Genomic DNA, 16,836 nt, shown 5'->3' on the forward strand with positions numbered 1-16,836 from the left:
TGCAAAACAGTGCATTAGCAGAGAAAAAACCCAGCACCTTAAACATGGAGGTAGTTTGATATAATTGATGAAGCATTGAACTTGGACTTAACCCAGTTTCAGCCAGTCCATCAAACATTTGCATTTTTCCTTTGTGTACTGTGGGGGTGCTGAAATTGTTTCATAGGTTTTTTAGTTGTAGGTTTGATGTGATTTGGACTTTAACCCCAGCCAGGTAAAGTTCTTGGCTTGGGATGTTCTTATCAGAAGTTGATAAGAGTTTCCAAGGCAACCTAATCCTCTGCCCAGAGTTTCGGTCATCCTATTGTATTTTCCCCCATCACAATGTATATTCTCCCCCACATGCCCATCATCCCCCAGGCCCGAAACCTTCTCGGAGAGGTGTCGGACAGTGATTGGTGGATCTCCGAGGACCCCATCCCAATTCACCTGATTTGTTAATGTTGTGTATTGCATTTGGCCTTACCCACCTTGCTTTGTTTCATTGGTCTTGTAACTTGTGTCCACCCCTGAGATTTCTGGGGAACAAAAACCCTCTGCAAACCAGGCCCGGGGTCACTCTCCAGAGGCACAGGCCTGGGACCAGGAACTGCCCTGTGATCCCCAAATAAAACCTTCTTCCTGAGCCTTGAGAGTGTCCCCTCTTTCGAACCACAGCTATGACAGCCAAGGCAAAGGTACTGAGGAGCCAAGACCCATGCAAAGGTACTGTTGGGCGTATCAGAGCTAGCAGGGTGGTCCAGCTGAACGCTGGACTGGCCTGAGAGACAGATACGCGAAGCAACAGTGTACTTTCCTCTCCTTAAAAGTAATTACTGTCTGAGGAGTCTTTTCCTGTCGTGCAGAGATCAAGACCAATGTATATATTTTTTTTAATTCTAGCTCTTTTTTTGCAACTTTTAGAGTTGCCATGATTGACAAATAAGTTGTTTGGATGGGGAAACCTCTGGTGGAAGGAATAGGAGTTATTATTATTTTTAATTCATTGTTAATGGTACTTAACACTCCAGTTCCCTCTGATGAGACGTGATGAAAACATTCACGTTAGGAAATATTAACTCTTTGTGTAAGTAGCCTGGCTCAGAAAAATGTGTCTAACATAATTGAATGGTTCCAAGTGCTATACTGGCCTCTGCTTTCTTTTTTCATTTTCTTTTAAAAGCGAGCAGTGAGAATATTTTAATGCAATTATCTAGTGAATTCTGTCATAAGCTTAAATCCAGGACCTGTCTTTGGTTCTGACCTCTGACAAAAAGGATTCATATTCACGGTTCCCACTCTTCTGCAATACAAGTCTAACCTTTAGTAAAGATGAAAAGAGCTATCTGCAACATCTGCTGTTGAATCAGTATAGCTGTACCTATTATAATTCAAAGATTATAAGGAGAGCCAGAGCAAGTGTTAGTCCTGTACTTCCATTGTTTGACTATTTGGAAATTTTATATAAATAATTTCATTTCTACTTACTGGATAAAATACATAAAACTTGTAGGAGTGAAAATCTAATGGAAAATTCTTTGAATAAGCCTTGACTTTAGAATAGTCATGACCAGACTCACCTGCAGTTCAAGAGGGTCTGGTGTTAATGATGGACTTGATTTAGCAACTCATTTGATTCAGTAATAAAAGGCAGAAGTGTAATGACTCTATAAGCAAGCCCGGCTCCATTTCTATTTTCTTCTGGACCTCTCTTTTACAAGTATAACATTGATTAGACTTCTGGTAAAATGTGATCAGCTCCAAGGGAAGCAGCAGAGGCTAGTATTGCTAGAGACACTCCCATTATACAGTGAGACAGATTTGAAAAAAAGGGTATTGCATGGCAAAAGAAAAAGTCTTTTATTGACTTGGTTGAGTGATTCTATTTACTTTATGTTTGCAGGAAAGGGTTTACTTATGTTTAGGTAATACTATGAAGAATTAATATTCCCATTTTACTAATATTTTTTGGGGGAAATGTGAATGAAAAAGTATTCATTGTTTGCAAAATTTAAATTGATGATAGGTTGTTACTTGCACATCCTGTCCTAATGAAAAATAATTCATCGAATTATGGCATTTCCATACTACACATAAGAAAATCTTAGATCTATTTGAGCCTGCTAATCACAACAATACTTTAAAACTTACCTGATTTTTCTTCATTTTAGTTCATTATCTCTTTAACCTCAATATTCCCACCTCTCCACAAAAGCACTTTTCATTAGTTTTGAGGTTACCTCTACACAGCTGTGAGGTAATTTAATAAGCAGGATAATTTAACTTTTTTGTGCTTAAATAAGCTTGCACTCATTTGAAATATCAGTCTGTTCCCTGTGTCACTTTGTACCACTGGAATGGTTCTTGTAGGCAGGCAACACTTGTGAAAGACAAATACTTGCCCTGGTGATTTTTCTACTTGCCATCATCCATCATGCTTTTTGATTCTGGTTTCCTGGGATAAGTGAATATGGATAACTTTAAAAAAGGTGAATTCCTTCACTGAAGTTATAAATTAAAAAAAAAGTGTTGTAATTAGTTTTCTGTTTAAAGTTCACTATGTCCATAAGTGTTTGAAAAAACTGTGTGTTAAGTGTTAGGAGTTATATGTGAACATTCTTAGGCTGCAGTAGTGTGTGCTGGACAGAAACCTGGATAAAGAGATTCTAAAGGTGATATAACATGTTTGATGGAAAATGCATCAAAATATTTGCTTTTCTAAGTCACTGGTACTTCTATTTCAGAAAGAAAAAAAATTTAAAAAACACCTGAAAAATTTAAATGAATGGTTAAAATAGAGCATTTCTTTTTTCCCCTTCTGCATTAGACTTTGCTAATATATTTGATATCAGGTTTAAGCTTGTTCTTGGAAAAATGAAAGTTCTTGCAGTTTAGGAAAATAGATTTATTTAGTATTTAAAAGCTCAATCAGTGCTGTACAAGCTGGAAAAAAGCCATTTCCTTTCTGTTATAGATTTAGCTTGGTTATGGCTCTCACTGCTACAAAACTGCCATTTCTTATTCAGATAAAATATGACTTTTTTTCTCTCTCCAGCCGTTAATCAAGAGCACTAGTAAGTTCATGATTAAGCAGTTTATGAAGAGCAGTAAATTTTATCAGGGAGAGAGAAGATTTATATTTCTCTTTAAAATTATAGTTTTTCCAGTTATAAAGCAGCAGACCAGTAGTCGGTTTTCCTTCAGAAGAAATCCTGGAAAAGTTCTTAGTTATAACTTTTCTGTTTGTTTATATATCACCATTTAATCTTTAGTAAAGACCTCATATTTTTAAGGGCACCTGACAGATATAGAGGGACTAGAAACTCAGAGCTTCAGGGTAATCCCATTCTTCTACTTCCTTCTATGTGCATGTATAAGAAGAACATGCAGGACAGCATCTACTCATACCTCCACTTACCCATCTTTTGCATCCTCAACCCCTTTGTATTGTGAGAAACATGTTTCTTCACTAGATTTACAAAACTTACCCCCTTCTCATCTCCAACTTAATGTCAACCCAGAGAACCCATGAGTCTTGCTATAAGCCATATAGTTATTAATTTTCACTTGCATAATGAACTGAAATTTATTTCTTTCTTACTTCCATTTTGCAAAATGTCTCTTAAATCTTCTGATTTCCCTCTTCAGCTTGTTTAAAATGACTAAATATTCTTTCTTGGGTATTTCATATTTGTCGTGGTTTGAAAGCAAAACGAGTGAGAGGCTCCAAGTCAGAGATACAATTTAATAAGAAGAAAGGTAAAAAGGTAAAAATAAAATAAAATAAATGCAATAACACAAAGGACCACTGACAGAGTCAGAATACAACCTGAGCACGATGGTGGAAGAAGTCCAGGTGAGGTGCTCTTCCTGAAGCAGTGATCCTGTAGAAAGGTCTGGGATCTCTGGTCCTCTGGGAATCCAGTGGGTAAGGGCTGCTTGTACTGTCCCAAATCCCAGCTTATATCCAGGTGGGAATGCTTGGCTCCTCCCCCTGGGTGGAGCATCTTACAATGGGATGATGAGTTGTGAAATGGGTCCTTGATGGCCCATTAACAGAGATAACCCCTGGAGGGAGTTACCTGTGAGTCGTGGGCAAGGGCTTAATGGGCCATTAGCAGAAGACAGCCCAACACTAGGGCACTGCCCCACCTGGTTTAACAGTTCATGAAGATGGTGATAGAATAAATACTTTGTGTACATCCTACACTATGGCCCAGGACAATATTGATTCCTACAATGCCAGTGCCAGAGGATCCTGAGATCCAGGATCATTTTGTTCTGAAACCACTGGACCTGCTCCTCCTATCAGAGCTCCAATGCTGTGTCCTGCTTAAAAAACACACCAGTTGTTACAGCAGGTCTCCTTCACCAACTTCCTCAAATTTATTTTCTGTTAATCTTCTATAATCTTTTCATGTTTTGTCTGTCAAATCTGCCAGAGAGAAAGCAGTCTGAACAAGCTGATTTACAAGATGATTGTGCTGTTTTGGGATATCTACTGGTGCTCTATTAGCAGGAGCAGCAGCAAATTCTAATAGTAAGTGGAGCTTCTTGCACAATGCAAATCACAGTCTCAGCTCTTCAGCTAGGTTTTTGGATAAGAAGTATATTTAGACCATGCAAGGGATGACAATGGCCTTGTAGACAGATATGTTTTTTCTGATAATTGAGCAAAACTGGTTTTTAGACCATGAGTTGAAAAGTCCTGCTATTTAACAATGCACACATTGAGCAGTTTTGAAGGTAGTGCTGCAGCCCCAGCAAAAGACTGAGTGCATCCTTTCCATGGCAGTAATTTGGAGTGCTCTATTCTTTGATAAGAGCTAAGTGTTAGATCTGCAAAGAGGTTTCATGGCTTACCTCTCTTTCAAGTCAATAACTACTGAATGGCTGTTACAGTATAAGGCACACAGAAATACCTTTCACGATTGTAATAATGAACTCTTAGGGGCCAGGTGAATTTACAACCAAATGCTATAGATTTAGAGTTTCCTGCTGCAGCCTCTACTCTCCTGCTGAATACTACTTACAACTCTTCATGTATTAATTTATTCTAGTAGATAATGTTGGATGAGAAGACACCTCTTGTGTCATCAAGGTCTCGCTTCTTTATTAAAGTTTATGGGTACGTATTGCAGTCTTCTGGAAATTAATCAATCTTCATCTTAGGCATTAGTAAAAGTTTAGGTTTACACTCTCCCATCTCAATGTTTTTCTGAAAAGCTATGTAGCCAGTAGTTAAGTTACTGACTTATCCTGCTATTTTTTACAAATAACCAATGTCTGCTTTTGACACTGCTCCTGCTTTAGTGGAGCACAAGTGATGGGAAAATTGTCAGATCATTGTACCACCGTCCACTGGACAAGAGTGTACTTTTTTCATATACTCTCAGCTGTCTGTATTTTGATAGACAAAAAGAGGTAAAAAACCACCAAATATTTTCTAAGTATGCAAGTATGATCCTGGACTCACAGAAGAAGCAGCCTGTTTATTAAGATAATGTAATGTTTACAGTTTCTTTCAACATAGACTGAAAATTAAATTTTGCGATTTCTAAGTGAAATGAGTATTTCATTCAGGATATGCAAACGTTTCAATATAGATGTTTCTTAAGTTTTTTTTTTTTAGTTAGAGCAAGCAGGTTTTGCTGTACTGCTATGTAACACAAAAACATGAAATAAATACATCCTACAAGATGAGCTACACAGGGGATTTTATGCATTCCCATTAGATTCAGCAGCCTAATTGCAGGCAAAGCTAAAAATGGCTTTGAGATGCTTACTGCCTCCAGAATCTGACAAGAAACTGTTCTTACTTAGTAGAAAAATACAATAACCTCAGCCACCTACTATGTTTTAGCCTTTGATAAATATCAGGGTCCAAATAATGTCACTTTCTTGCCAACTCTTTTTGGTTTATTAATTGTTTCTTAATCTTGTTTTATATTTTATTTACTCTATTTATGTTGATTTATTCTTTGTCACACACCTGTCCGATGAATTTAAAAATGAAAAAGTGGAAAATAATTTTATTTGACAATAAACACTGTATTAAAAACCTCTATATGTTCATCTAAATGTAGCATGTTTATTCTTATGTCTTTGCTTTGTTTTAAAGCAGTGCAGAGGCTGAGATTCATCCCAACTATCTGAAGGGGGAGCAGTAGGCCTCCTGAAGGGAGAATAGGGTCGTTTATGCCTTTCTTCTCACAACATTATGAAAGGCATCAGGACAAATGAATTCTTGAGTTGGACAATGCAGATGAGTGTCTGACATGGTCTCTTAGAGGTCTTGTAGCAAAGCCACAAGAATTTGAATACAGAGATTTGTTCTCTAATCGATGGACAAATTTTGTTCAGTAATGCATGTTAACTCCATAATGTCATAGCACAGAAGGCATGAGCACTCGGGGATGAGAGTGTCCATCTCTATTTCCTTCTCATCTTGGAAGATGAACAGTTTTTCTGTGTTCTGGACTAAGTCACCAGGTCCTGCTCTTAGCATAATTTGCAGTATAGAGTTCTCTTGCACCATCTTTTTATGTCTTTTCCTTTCTGTAAAATGGAAGACCACAGTTGCTCTTCAATATTTTGCTCTTTGCAAAGTTCGAAGAATAACTTGGAAGGGTGGTTGGGGTAATGTGTCTGTCTTTTTCCTGTACTTTCATTTGGGAAAAGATGGACTGTTATCATAGAGTCACAGAATGGCCTGGGTTGGAAGGAAATGTGATGATCATACCATTCCAATCCCTTCCCATGGACAGGGATATCTTCCACTAGGCCAGCATGCTCAAAGCCCCCTCCAACTTGTTCTTAAACACTTCCAGGAATGGGGCATCCACAGCATCTCTGGTCAACTTGTTCCAGGTTTCCATCCCTCTGACCATCTTCATGGCCCTCATCTGGACTTGCTGCAGCCTGTCCACATCCTACTGGTCACTTTTCTTTGGGTGCAGGGTACAGATGGCTTTCTGGGCTCAAGCATGTGATGCCAAGGCATGTCAAGCTTCTATTCAACCAACATCTCCCAGTCTTTCTGACGAGGTCTGATCTCAATCCATTCCTCACCCAGCCTGTATTTGTGATTGGATTGCCCCAACCCAGATGCAAGCACTTGCATTTGGCCTTGTTGAACTTCATTGGATTCTCACAGACCCGTGTCTCAAGACTGTCAAAGTCCTCTGGGTGCATCCCTTCCTTCTGGGGTGTTGATCTCACCTCTCAATGTCTTCTTGGGAATAAAAACAAATTAAACAAATAAAACAGTTTATTTCTCTGTGGATTATGTTTCAGAAGCCATAAACTCAGGAGCTGTGTCCTTTCTCTGTTCTATATAATTTTTCTCTCTTGGTGTTTTTACTGATTAGAATTATATATACACAGTAAGTACCCTGTGTATATATGTTTAATGCTTTCCAATAATCCCATAGAATTTGTGAATAAAGGACTGTACTGTGTCCATGATGAGATTTTGTATTTGGATAGGAACATAAGTCTTGCAATCCCTTGGGATCAGATTTTTATAGCATTTTTCATATTTTTTTTTTATTTAAGAGAAAAAGTTTTAAATTACTTGAAAGATGTTCTGAGAAGAAAATCATTAAACAAGACACACAGTTTTCTAGAGGAGCTGACAATAAGTAGAGGGAAAAAATTGCTGCATTTTTAAAAGCAAGATAGTGGAGCAGTTAATGAGCTATAAACAGAAGTAAGCTCAAATATATTATGCTTTGTTTAGCACCCTATTTCAAAAACACTAAATTCAATTTTCAACCACACAAATCAATCACTCAAATTATATCTATTGTGAAGGGAATAAGGTCCTTGCCTTCAAATCCATGGAAAGTGAAACATTTCAAAGAGCAAATGCCAGTGGATTTGTGTTTCTGCAACATTTATTTCACATTTTCACCATTTACTGGTTAGAACATTTTCAATGCTCTTCATTTTAAAAAAGGTTCACAAGAGGTTAATAGGAGTTCTTAGTAGAAAGACCCATTTAGGAATGGATGAATTTTTATCCATTGTTCTGAGACAGAAGAATGAAGTGCTGCATCATGAAGTCTGTCCTTGTCAAGTCCATTTTATTTATTGTTAAGGCTACTGTCAGATAAATAAGCTTTCACATAGCATTGTATTGCATATGCCATATATATTGAATACTATATTTTCAGAGGTTTGTATCTCCCAACAAAACAAATTGTTTGAATGCTACTCATTGAGTGATGAATTTCTTTTCTTTTTGATTGATTTTGGATGGTGATATGTCTCAATTCAGTTTCACAGTAGAATTTTGATTCGTGTGCTGCGGAGAGCAGGAGGGGACCCGAAGGACATCTGAGAATTCTGAGTGCTTTAAAACTTCTGCCATGTGGCTGCTGCTCATATCAGCTTCAAGAGCAGACATTTTGATACAGGGAGGGCAAAAGCTTCAGCTTTCGGTGTCTTTCAGATGGGCAAAATATCTCTGGGGCAGCTACTTAAGGAACTCAGGACTTCTAGGACCGCAGCATAGCCAGTTTGAAGTTACGGTGAAAGCATAGCAGGAATGAATCTTGTTGGGACCTCAAGGAAGAGAACTGGATTAGAGTTAGTATGGAATTTTTTGCATGATAACCTCTTGCTTCAACAAAACTGGACTTTTCCTGAAAAAGCACATGCAGAATCTGATAGGAAATGTTATTTAATCAAGGGATGACTTTTTAATAGAAAAAAAGAGTATGAGTGAGACCTGAACGGCAAAGAGGTTATGTCAGGATCAACTTGGTATTTTTTTTCAAATCTCCTTGATTTATGGTATGAAATTTTAAGAAAAGTAGCTTCAACCATAGAACTTGACTTGATTAAGAGATGATGGACGCTATTTCTGAAGGAAATCTGTGCCAGGTGACCATTCAACATGCTCATGCATAAGGTGGATAGTACTTCATTGCAGATTAGCTTTTTCTTAGCGCTCCTTATTCCAAAGGTGTAAAAATTCTTGATGTGTGCTATTCTGTTTTGTAATACTGAACAATAACAGTTTTGGTTTTTTTTTTCTGAGGGTATCCCTCACTGTGAAATTAAGTAATAACAGTCCTACATGCAAACTTTTCTAGCTAACTGTTGTAGTCCTTTCATTTTTGAGCCTCACTACTTTCTTGGAAAGTTGTTATTTATTCTGCGCAGTGGTTCGGCTTTTCCAATGGGTGCAGCTCCGGCCAGCCCTGCCGCCACCACATCCAGGGGGCCACTTTGCCAGAGGCGTGGGCAAACCCGACCACGGTGCGGATAGTGCGCAGAATAGAAAGGCGGGACTCTCAGGATGTGCAACCAAGGGGTGCATGTTCCCCAAGGCAGCGCTCCGAGGAGAGACCCTGGCCTCGAGATGGCACGGCTCTTTATTGAGTGGGTTACAGGGGTGGGATTGCGTGGGACCAATCACAACCTTTTGCCAATGTATAATGAGGGAATGCACAACTTTTGAACCAATAATAAGTAACTTGGGGAGGAGGAATACATGATGAGGGGGTGGGGAAGTTATATAACTTAAAGTTTGACACTTAACAGAAAAGTGGTAAACAACTATTATGGGATAGGGTTACCAGGACAACAAAGGTTTTGGCGGGAAAGTCTGGGGGAAGGAGAGAAGGAGAGAAGGAGAGAAGGAGAGGGAAGGAGAGGCCATCTTAAACAATAGTAATAATTACAAAATTATAAAACACAAATTATAAAACCAGACTGGAGCAGTAAAAACCCAATTGGAATTGAATTTAAGCACCACCACATCTCCCCCTTTTTTATTTTTTTGTGATGGATTTTAGTAGTATCTGTTCGGGGGATAGATTTCCTGAAACTGTTCTTGTTCCATGAGCCACCTCTCGTCATCAGTCTCCGGTACAAAAGTCTTCTGGGTCAGGGTATTCCTCATCTTCCCATGGCGGGAGTTGCTGCATCTCAATCTCTTCGACGGGAGGAACACTGGCCCAGACGTTGTTCACGCTGAGTGAAGAGGTGGCTGCAGTGATGGCTTTTCGAGTGAATCGTCGGATGATGCCAAACGCAATTTCAATGATGAGTAACAAAAACAAAATTAGGAGTAACAAAATAAATTAATTAACAAAAAGCCAGTGAGGAATGGGGAAGGAAGGAGCGGACCTCTCTTCCTCCGGACCAACAGGCTTCCTTTTTCTTCGCCAAGCTACATTTTTCACTTGATGATCTGACTCCTTGGAGGCCTTGGGAATATAAGGTTTCACCCACTTGGCCGGCACCCATTTAAGTCCGGTGGGTGTCGATACGCAGGCGTACCCGCGTCCCCAAGTGATTAAATCGTGTGGACCTTCCATTCTCATGGTCTCCGGGTCCTTGACGAGAACTGGCGGTTTAGACTCTAATTTTAAATTTGGGTTCCCTCCAAAGTGCCTAATTATTGGGGGATTCATAAATTCGAATGAACAATTTAGAAAATTAATTGTGTGCAAGGCCCTGGCTAATCGAATTTGGGGTGACTCCAATTTTAGAATTTGTCCCTGTTGATTGAGGACTCTTTTGATGTTTTGGTGTGTCCTCTCCACAATTGCTTGGCCTGTCGGGGAGTAGGGGATGCCGGTCTTGTGTTCTACTCCCCATTGCTGGAGGAAGTTGCGGAACTCCTTGGAAACATAGCTTGGCCCGTTATCCGATTTGATGACCTTAGGGATGCCTAGGAAAGAGAAGGCTTGGAGGAGGTGTTTAATGACATCCCCTGCTTTCTCCCCTGTGTGGGCGGAGGCATAGACTGCTCCAGAAAAGGTGTCCACAGACACATGGACGTACTTCAGCCTCCCAAACTGGGAGACATGAGTAACGTCCATCTGCCATACCTCATTGCTGCTCAGCCCTCGGGGGTTCACCCCGGCATGCAGGGTTGGGACTGCATGTCGCTGGCAGCTGGGACAGGTCGCCACAATGGCCTTGGCCTGATCTCGGGTCAGTTTGAATCCTCGGACCAGACCTGGCACATTCTGATGGAAGAGTTGGTGGCTGAGCTTTGCCTGCTGGAAAACGTCGGGCAGCGGGGCCTTCTCGACAGGGGCAGCAAGAGCATCAGCCCTCCTGTTTCCCTCCGCTATGAACCCCGGCAAATCCGTGTGCGACCTGGTGTGCATCACGTAAAACGGTTGCTCTCGGTGGGAGATTAGCCTTACCAGCTTCGAGAGCAACTTAAACAGAGCAATGTTAGTCACTTCTTGGAGAACTGAGTTCTCCGCTCTGGACACTACACCTGCTACATAGCTCGAATCGGTTACCAAATTAAATGGTTCAGAGAACCTTTCGAAGGCCCGGACGACTGCGGCCAACTCAGCAATCTGAGGGGATCCTTCCACCTCAGCAACGTCAGACTCCCACTGCTGAGTCTGAGGATCTTTCCAAGTCACCACTGACTTGTGGGACCCTCCGGACACGTCTGTGAAAACTGTCAAGGCTTCGAGCGGTCTTTCGCTCTGAACACTCCTTAAATTTAATTTAAATTGAGCATCCGAATTAAAAATTTTGTGGGCAGGCCGATGGATTGAAATTTGACCAGTGTAACTGTCCAGGGCAAACTGAAGTGCTTCGTTCTCTTGAAGCAAGTGCTCTAACATTGCCTTTGAAATTTGGCCCGAATTCAACCGAATTGGTACGTGGATCACCTCAAAGTCGCAACCAGCCAGTTCTCTAATGCGGACTCTGGCCTTCCGGATCAGTTCAGCCATCAATTCCTGTGGGCGTGTCATCCTCTTGGACCTGTGGTGGCTGAGAAAGACCCACTCTATAATAAGAAGAGGATCTCTCCCGCCTCGGTCCTTCCGGGGTATGCTGGTCACCCCGTTGTCCCATTGGAATATCATTCCATGGAGGTGCGGCAGATTTCCTAGAATGACAAAGCGGAAAGGCAAATCAGCATGGCATCGATTTGCCTGTCTGGTGGACATCAACTCTTGAACCTTTTCCAGTGCTTTCTGTGCCTCCGGGGTGAGTGACCTAGGGGAACTCAGCCCCTCTCCCCCTTTCAATAAATTGAAAAGAGGTGCTAGGTCCTCGGTGGTAAGACCCAGCCAAGGCCTCACCCAGTTCAAAGCCCCACACAGCTGGTGCACATCCGCTAAGGTCTCAATTTTGGTTTGGATGGCCAATTTTTGCGGAACAATGGTCCGCTTATTAATTTCGAGGCCAAGATATTTCCATGGTGGCATCTTTTGAATTTTTGCTTCCTGCAACTCGAACCCTGCAGCAACCAGTGCAGACACTGTCAGGTCAAGCGCATGCGTCAACAGATCGTCGCTGGGGGCACACACGAGCACATCATCCATATAATGAAAGATGATGGCCTGGTGTGCAGCTGCACGCACGGGGGTCAGCAAGGAAGACACGTACCACTGGCAAATGGCGGGAGAATTTTTCATTCCTTGGGGAAGAACCCGCCAGTGATACCTCTTCCTTGGGGCCTCTCGGTTGATGTTAGGAACCGAGAACGCAAACCGCGGAGCATCGTCGGGGTGAAGAGGAATTTGAAAAAAGCAGTCTTTGATGTCAATTACTGCCAGATTATAATTTTGGGGCAACATGGTTGGGGAAGGCATCCCTGGTTGGAGAGAGCCCATGTCCTCGATGACTTCATTAATTTGTCTGAGGTCCTGGAGAAGCCTCCATCGGGTCTTGTCGGATTTCTGTATCACGAACACCGGGGTGTTCCAAGGAGAGGTGGTCTCCTCTATGTGACCCTTTCGGAGTTGCTCTTCCACGAGCTCATTCAGTGCTTTTAATTTTTCTTTAGAAAGCGGCCACTGCTCCACCCAAACTGGAGAATCTGTTTTCCAATTCAGTTTTTGGGTGGGGCGCCGTTCAGTGACCGCAGCCCAAAAATTTTGTGGAGGGTCAGGGAATTCAATTGTTGCCCCCCACTGGGCCAGGACATCTCTCCCCCACAGGGGTGCTTTGTAGTTTAAAACAAAAGGCTGGATGTTGGCCAATTGCCCATTGGACCCCTTAATTTGTACCATGTTTTCAGATTTTTTTGCCAATTGAAGTCCTCCAACACCCTCAACTTGCTCAACTACTGTTTGCAACGGCCAACGTGACGGCTATAGGTGTTCCGGGATCACCGTTACGTCCGCCCCCGAGTCAAGGAGACCCTTAATGATGGTGGTCTCCCCGCCCACCCTTAATTTGCACACCTCCTCAGGTCTGTCATGTGTAATGTTTATGACTGTGCTTATCTGGGGGTGGCAGGTCCTGCAGTCGCCCTCGGGACACACCCTTTCGGGGAGTGATGGTATTGCCTGGGCGACTATCTGTCCCTTTGACAGATAAATGGGTGGACTCGTGCAGCGGAGCCAGAGTTCAAACCACTCGGGATCCGCAGGAGTGGTTTGGGGAACAATCTCGATCTCCGGCGGGGTATGTTTACAATCCCCCATGACTACATATGTTGTGCCAATTTTGTGCCAGGTACCTCGATTTTTAGATACCGCCACACGGTGCCATTCATCATCACGGATCCACAGGGCATCAGATAATTCAAGATGAAAGGGCACTCCTTCGCTTGTTGTCGTCAAGGACTTTCCTGCGAAAGGAACAGGCACATTTGGGTCAGGATCATCAGGTGAAAGACTCCTCAAAGGGGAGTTTCTTGTCTCGTCCGGTGAATTTCCCCCTGGACCTTGCAGAGAATTCCTCCGCTGTCCCTGGGAAGAAAAAGTCAAGTCCGTTAAAATACAATGTCCGGTGCAACTCAAATCAACATTCCCCATTCCCCCTCCCCCGGCTTGGGCCGCCCGATTGGGGTCATCGCACTGGGCGGCTCCGCACTCCCTTATTCGTTTTTTGACTGGGAGCTTCCTCCCCTTCCACCTCCTCCTCCTCCCCCCTCTTTTTGTTGTTTGAATTCCTGAAACTCCTGTCTCAGGGGGCATGCTTGCCACCAGTGGCCTAGCTTCCCGCATAAGGCGCAGGGTCTGTCTGCTGCGCCCTTTGACGGGTATCTCCCTTGTCTGGGTGTTTTATGTGTGACGGCCGCGTTGTCCTGTTGAGGGGTTGAGGTCGCTGCGGTTGCTGCAACGTTGATGGCTTTCTTCCGGTGTTCCTGTTTTTCAGGACGCCCCGGCGTTATCAGAGGGACTATCTCTGTGACGACCTCTACGTAGTCTTGCAACGTTGGCTTGGGTTTCCTTGGCAAGGTCAGCATCGCCTGTTTACATATCTGATTGGCATGCCTGAATGCCAAGGATGTGACCAGCCGTTTCCTCGCCAACTCGTCGTCTTCCTGCTGCTCTACAGCTACCGTTAGCCTTTCCATAAACAGCAGGAAGTTTTCCTGAGGTCCCTGAAAAATATCTAAATAGGATTCCATGGGGCCGGAAGGCCGCATGGTGGAAAACGCTTTCACAGCAACCTTAGCAATCTGCGTTAACAACGGCTTGGGAAGTCCTGCGGCTTGCTTTTGAGGCGTTTCCCAATCACCCTCGCCCATGACATGTGACAGCGTTATTATGTTTCCCTCATTGTCCACAGCTGTGTCAGGGTCATTCGACCAACCTGGGAGGGCGTCCTGCAAGTGCCTTTTCCAGGTTGCAAACCAGAGCTGATACTCAGTTCTGGAATGCAAGCACCGGAAAAGGTACTTGATGTCATGTGGGACTACATCACTCCCGGTAATCTGGCCATCTAACAAGCCAAGGAAGTACGGACTCATGCGGCCGTACTCCTTGAGGGCCTTCATGAGTTCCCTGACCACGTTCTGGGACAATTGCTGCCATTTTGCCTCCTCATGCCCTCCCCTACCCCTCCTGTAGGTAACCGGAGCAAGAAAAGGGACATGGGGGTCATCACTTCCTGGATCCCACCCCTCCCCCTCCAAGCCCCAAGCGTGGGAACCGGAAGAAGGGGCGTGGGAACCGGGAGGCAGTGGGCGGGACTTGGGCGTCACCGAGGGGAGTGGCCTGCGACGGGAGGGGGGCGTGTCAGGGTCCGGGAAAGACACGCCTTCGGAGGAGTGGTTTTGGGTGGAGACTCGGGAGGAGCGGCAGGTGGGGGGGTCATAGGAAGGGGTTTCAGGAGAGGGACAGCCTCGGGGAAGAGTGGAAGGGGACAGAAAAGGGTTGGTGGGAGAAAACTTGGGAGACTGGGAAGGGGAAGGGAACGGGAGCGGGGCCATGGCGGCGGCGGCGAGCGGCACCTCCGGCAGCGGGCTGGCGGGCAGGGTGGACAAAGAGGACGATCGCGCCATGCGGCCGCCGCCATTCCGCGCCTCTGCCGCGCGAGCGCTGCGTGCCTGTGCCTCTCCCGCGTGGCCGCCACGCGGCTCTCCCGCGTGGCCGCCGCGCGCGCCTTCCGCATGGACGCCGCGTGCGCCTTCCGCATGGGCGCCGCGTGCCTCTGCCACGTGGTTGCTATGCGGCTTTTCCGCATAAGCGCCGCGTGCGCTTGCCACGCGATCGCCATGCGGCTCTTCCGCATAAGCGCCACGTGCGCTTGCCACGTGGTCGCCATGCGCGTTCTCCCCCGCGCCTCCCGCGCGGGCGCCGCCTGGCTCCGCGCGGGCATTCTGTGTGCATTCTCCTCCATTTACACTGAACCGAACTCGGGGTTTGTTTAGGGAGGTTCGGGGAAGGGAAAATTCCTCGGGAGCGTGGCCAGGGCTCCGTCGGATGTCCCGGGCAGACTGCCTTGTCTGCCCCGGGCGGGGGGATGGCGTCCTGAAGGGGCCAGGGCTGGCGGGCTGGGGTTCGCCCGCTGCACTCTTGAGGATGCCGCGGCGGGGTGAGGGGGAACGGGACACAGAACGGGAACAACGGGGGGAAACAGAACTTTCTCCGGGAGACCGCTCTTTCTGCACTCCTTTCATATTTTTTACGGCGGTCCGAATCTGTTGGGACCAGAATAGATATTTCGCTGCTTTTTTGTCTCCGGAGGCAGCCAATTTGGTAAGTTTTAAAACAACGGGTTCCCAAAATCGGAGCTCCGTCACAACCTCCGGCGTAGTCTTGGGGAAGTGCAGAAAGAGCGTGCGCACAAAACGCTTCAGCTCTCCTTCGGAAAACTTAACATTATTAAAACTGAGAACGCCAACAAAACAACGAAACACGCCTTTCTGCTCTGCCGAGAGCTTGGCACCCATTCTTAACTTCCAAACCGTACCGCAACACAAAAATAAACTAAAAATCGAATCCCAGCACGATAAACTCCGGTCAGGCAGTACCCCCCCACTGCCTCCGCCCCGGAGGTGCCTCGTAAAACAAAAAAGCCCACTTTAAACCGCGTCTGTCGCCCGTGCGCAGACCAAAAGCGGGAGTGGCTCTGGCTTCCCGTCGGGGAATCGAACCCCGGTCTCCCGCGCCCGGGCCGGCCAAGGAACGAGCACGGCGCCGCTCCGGTCCCGCCGCTCCCGCGGTCCCGGTCCCGGGGCAACCGGCCTGACCGGGAATCGAACCCGGGTCGCAGCGGTGAGAGCGCCGAGCCCTAACCACTACACCACGGACTCGGCCGTGTCGCTCCCGTCTCGCGGCCCCGGTCCCTCCCGCGGCGCGCCCCGTGTCGCTCCCCCCGATCACCGAGCGCGGTTTCCTGATCTGGGCTCAGGCGCACCAGCTCGGAGCCGCCGAAACACAAAACACAAACCAACAAAACAAAATAAAACCAGGAACCTCGAAACAAAAACCCGAGAGAGGAAAACAACCCCCCCCCCCGGGCGCCGCGCGGCTGATCCCCCCAGGACAGTCACTCCTGGGCTGGATCCCCCTTTTTGGGTAGGGTGAGGGCTAGGGGCTCACTCTTACCCTTCCCTTGGTTCCTGCGTGGGTACGACGGTTTGGTCTGGGGATGGATCCGCACTGAAGAGGACTCCACTGGGTG

At 45.3% G+C, this 16,836-nt stretch overlaps 1 protein-coding gene across 1 annotated transcript in view; it reads right to left on the reverse strand.

Moving 5' to 3' along the window:
- Window positions 1-15,474, reverse strand: part of CNGB3 (cyclic nucleotide gated channel subunit beta 3) — a gene marked incomplete at both ends in the record, with an annotated part of 88,109 nt that extends 72,635 nt beyond the window's left edge. The window contains 2 exons of the mRNA XM_083859665.1: window positions 13,901-14,198; window positions 15,161-15,474. Coding sequence (XP_083715791.1) covers window positions 13,901-14,198; window positions 15,161-15,474 — 612 coding nt within the window. The remainder of the gene's footprint in view (window positions 1-13,900; window positions 14,199-15,160) is intronic.
- Between the last annotated feature and the right edge of the window lie 1,362 nt (window positions 15,475-16,836).

This window comes from Zosterops lateralis, assembly GCF_965231275.1.
Source record: "Zosterops lateralis genome assembly, chromosome: 1".
Lineage (NCBI taxonomy): Eukaryota > Metazoa > Chordata > Aves > Passeriformes > Zosteropidae > Zosterops > Zosterops lateralis.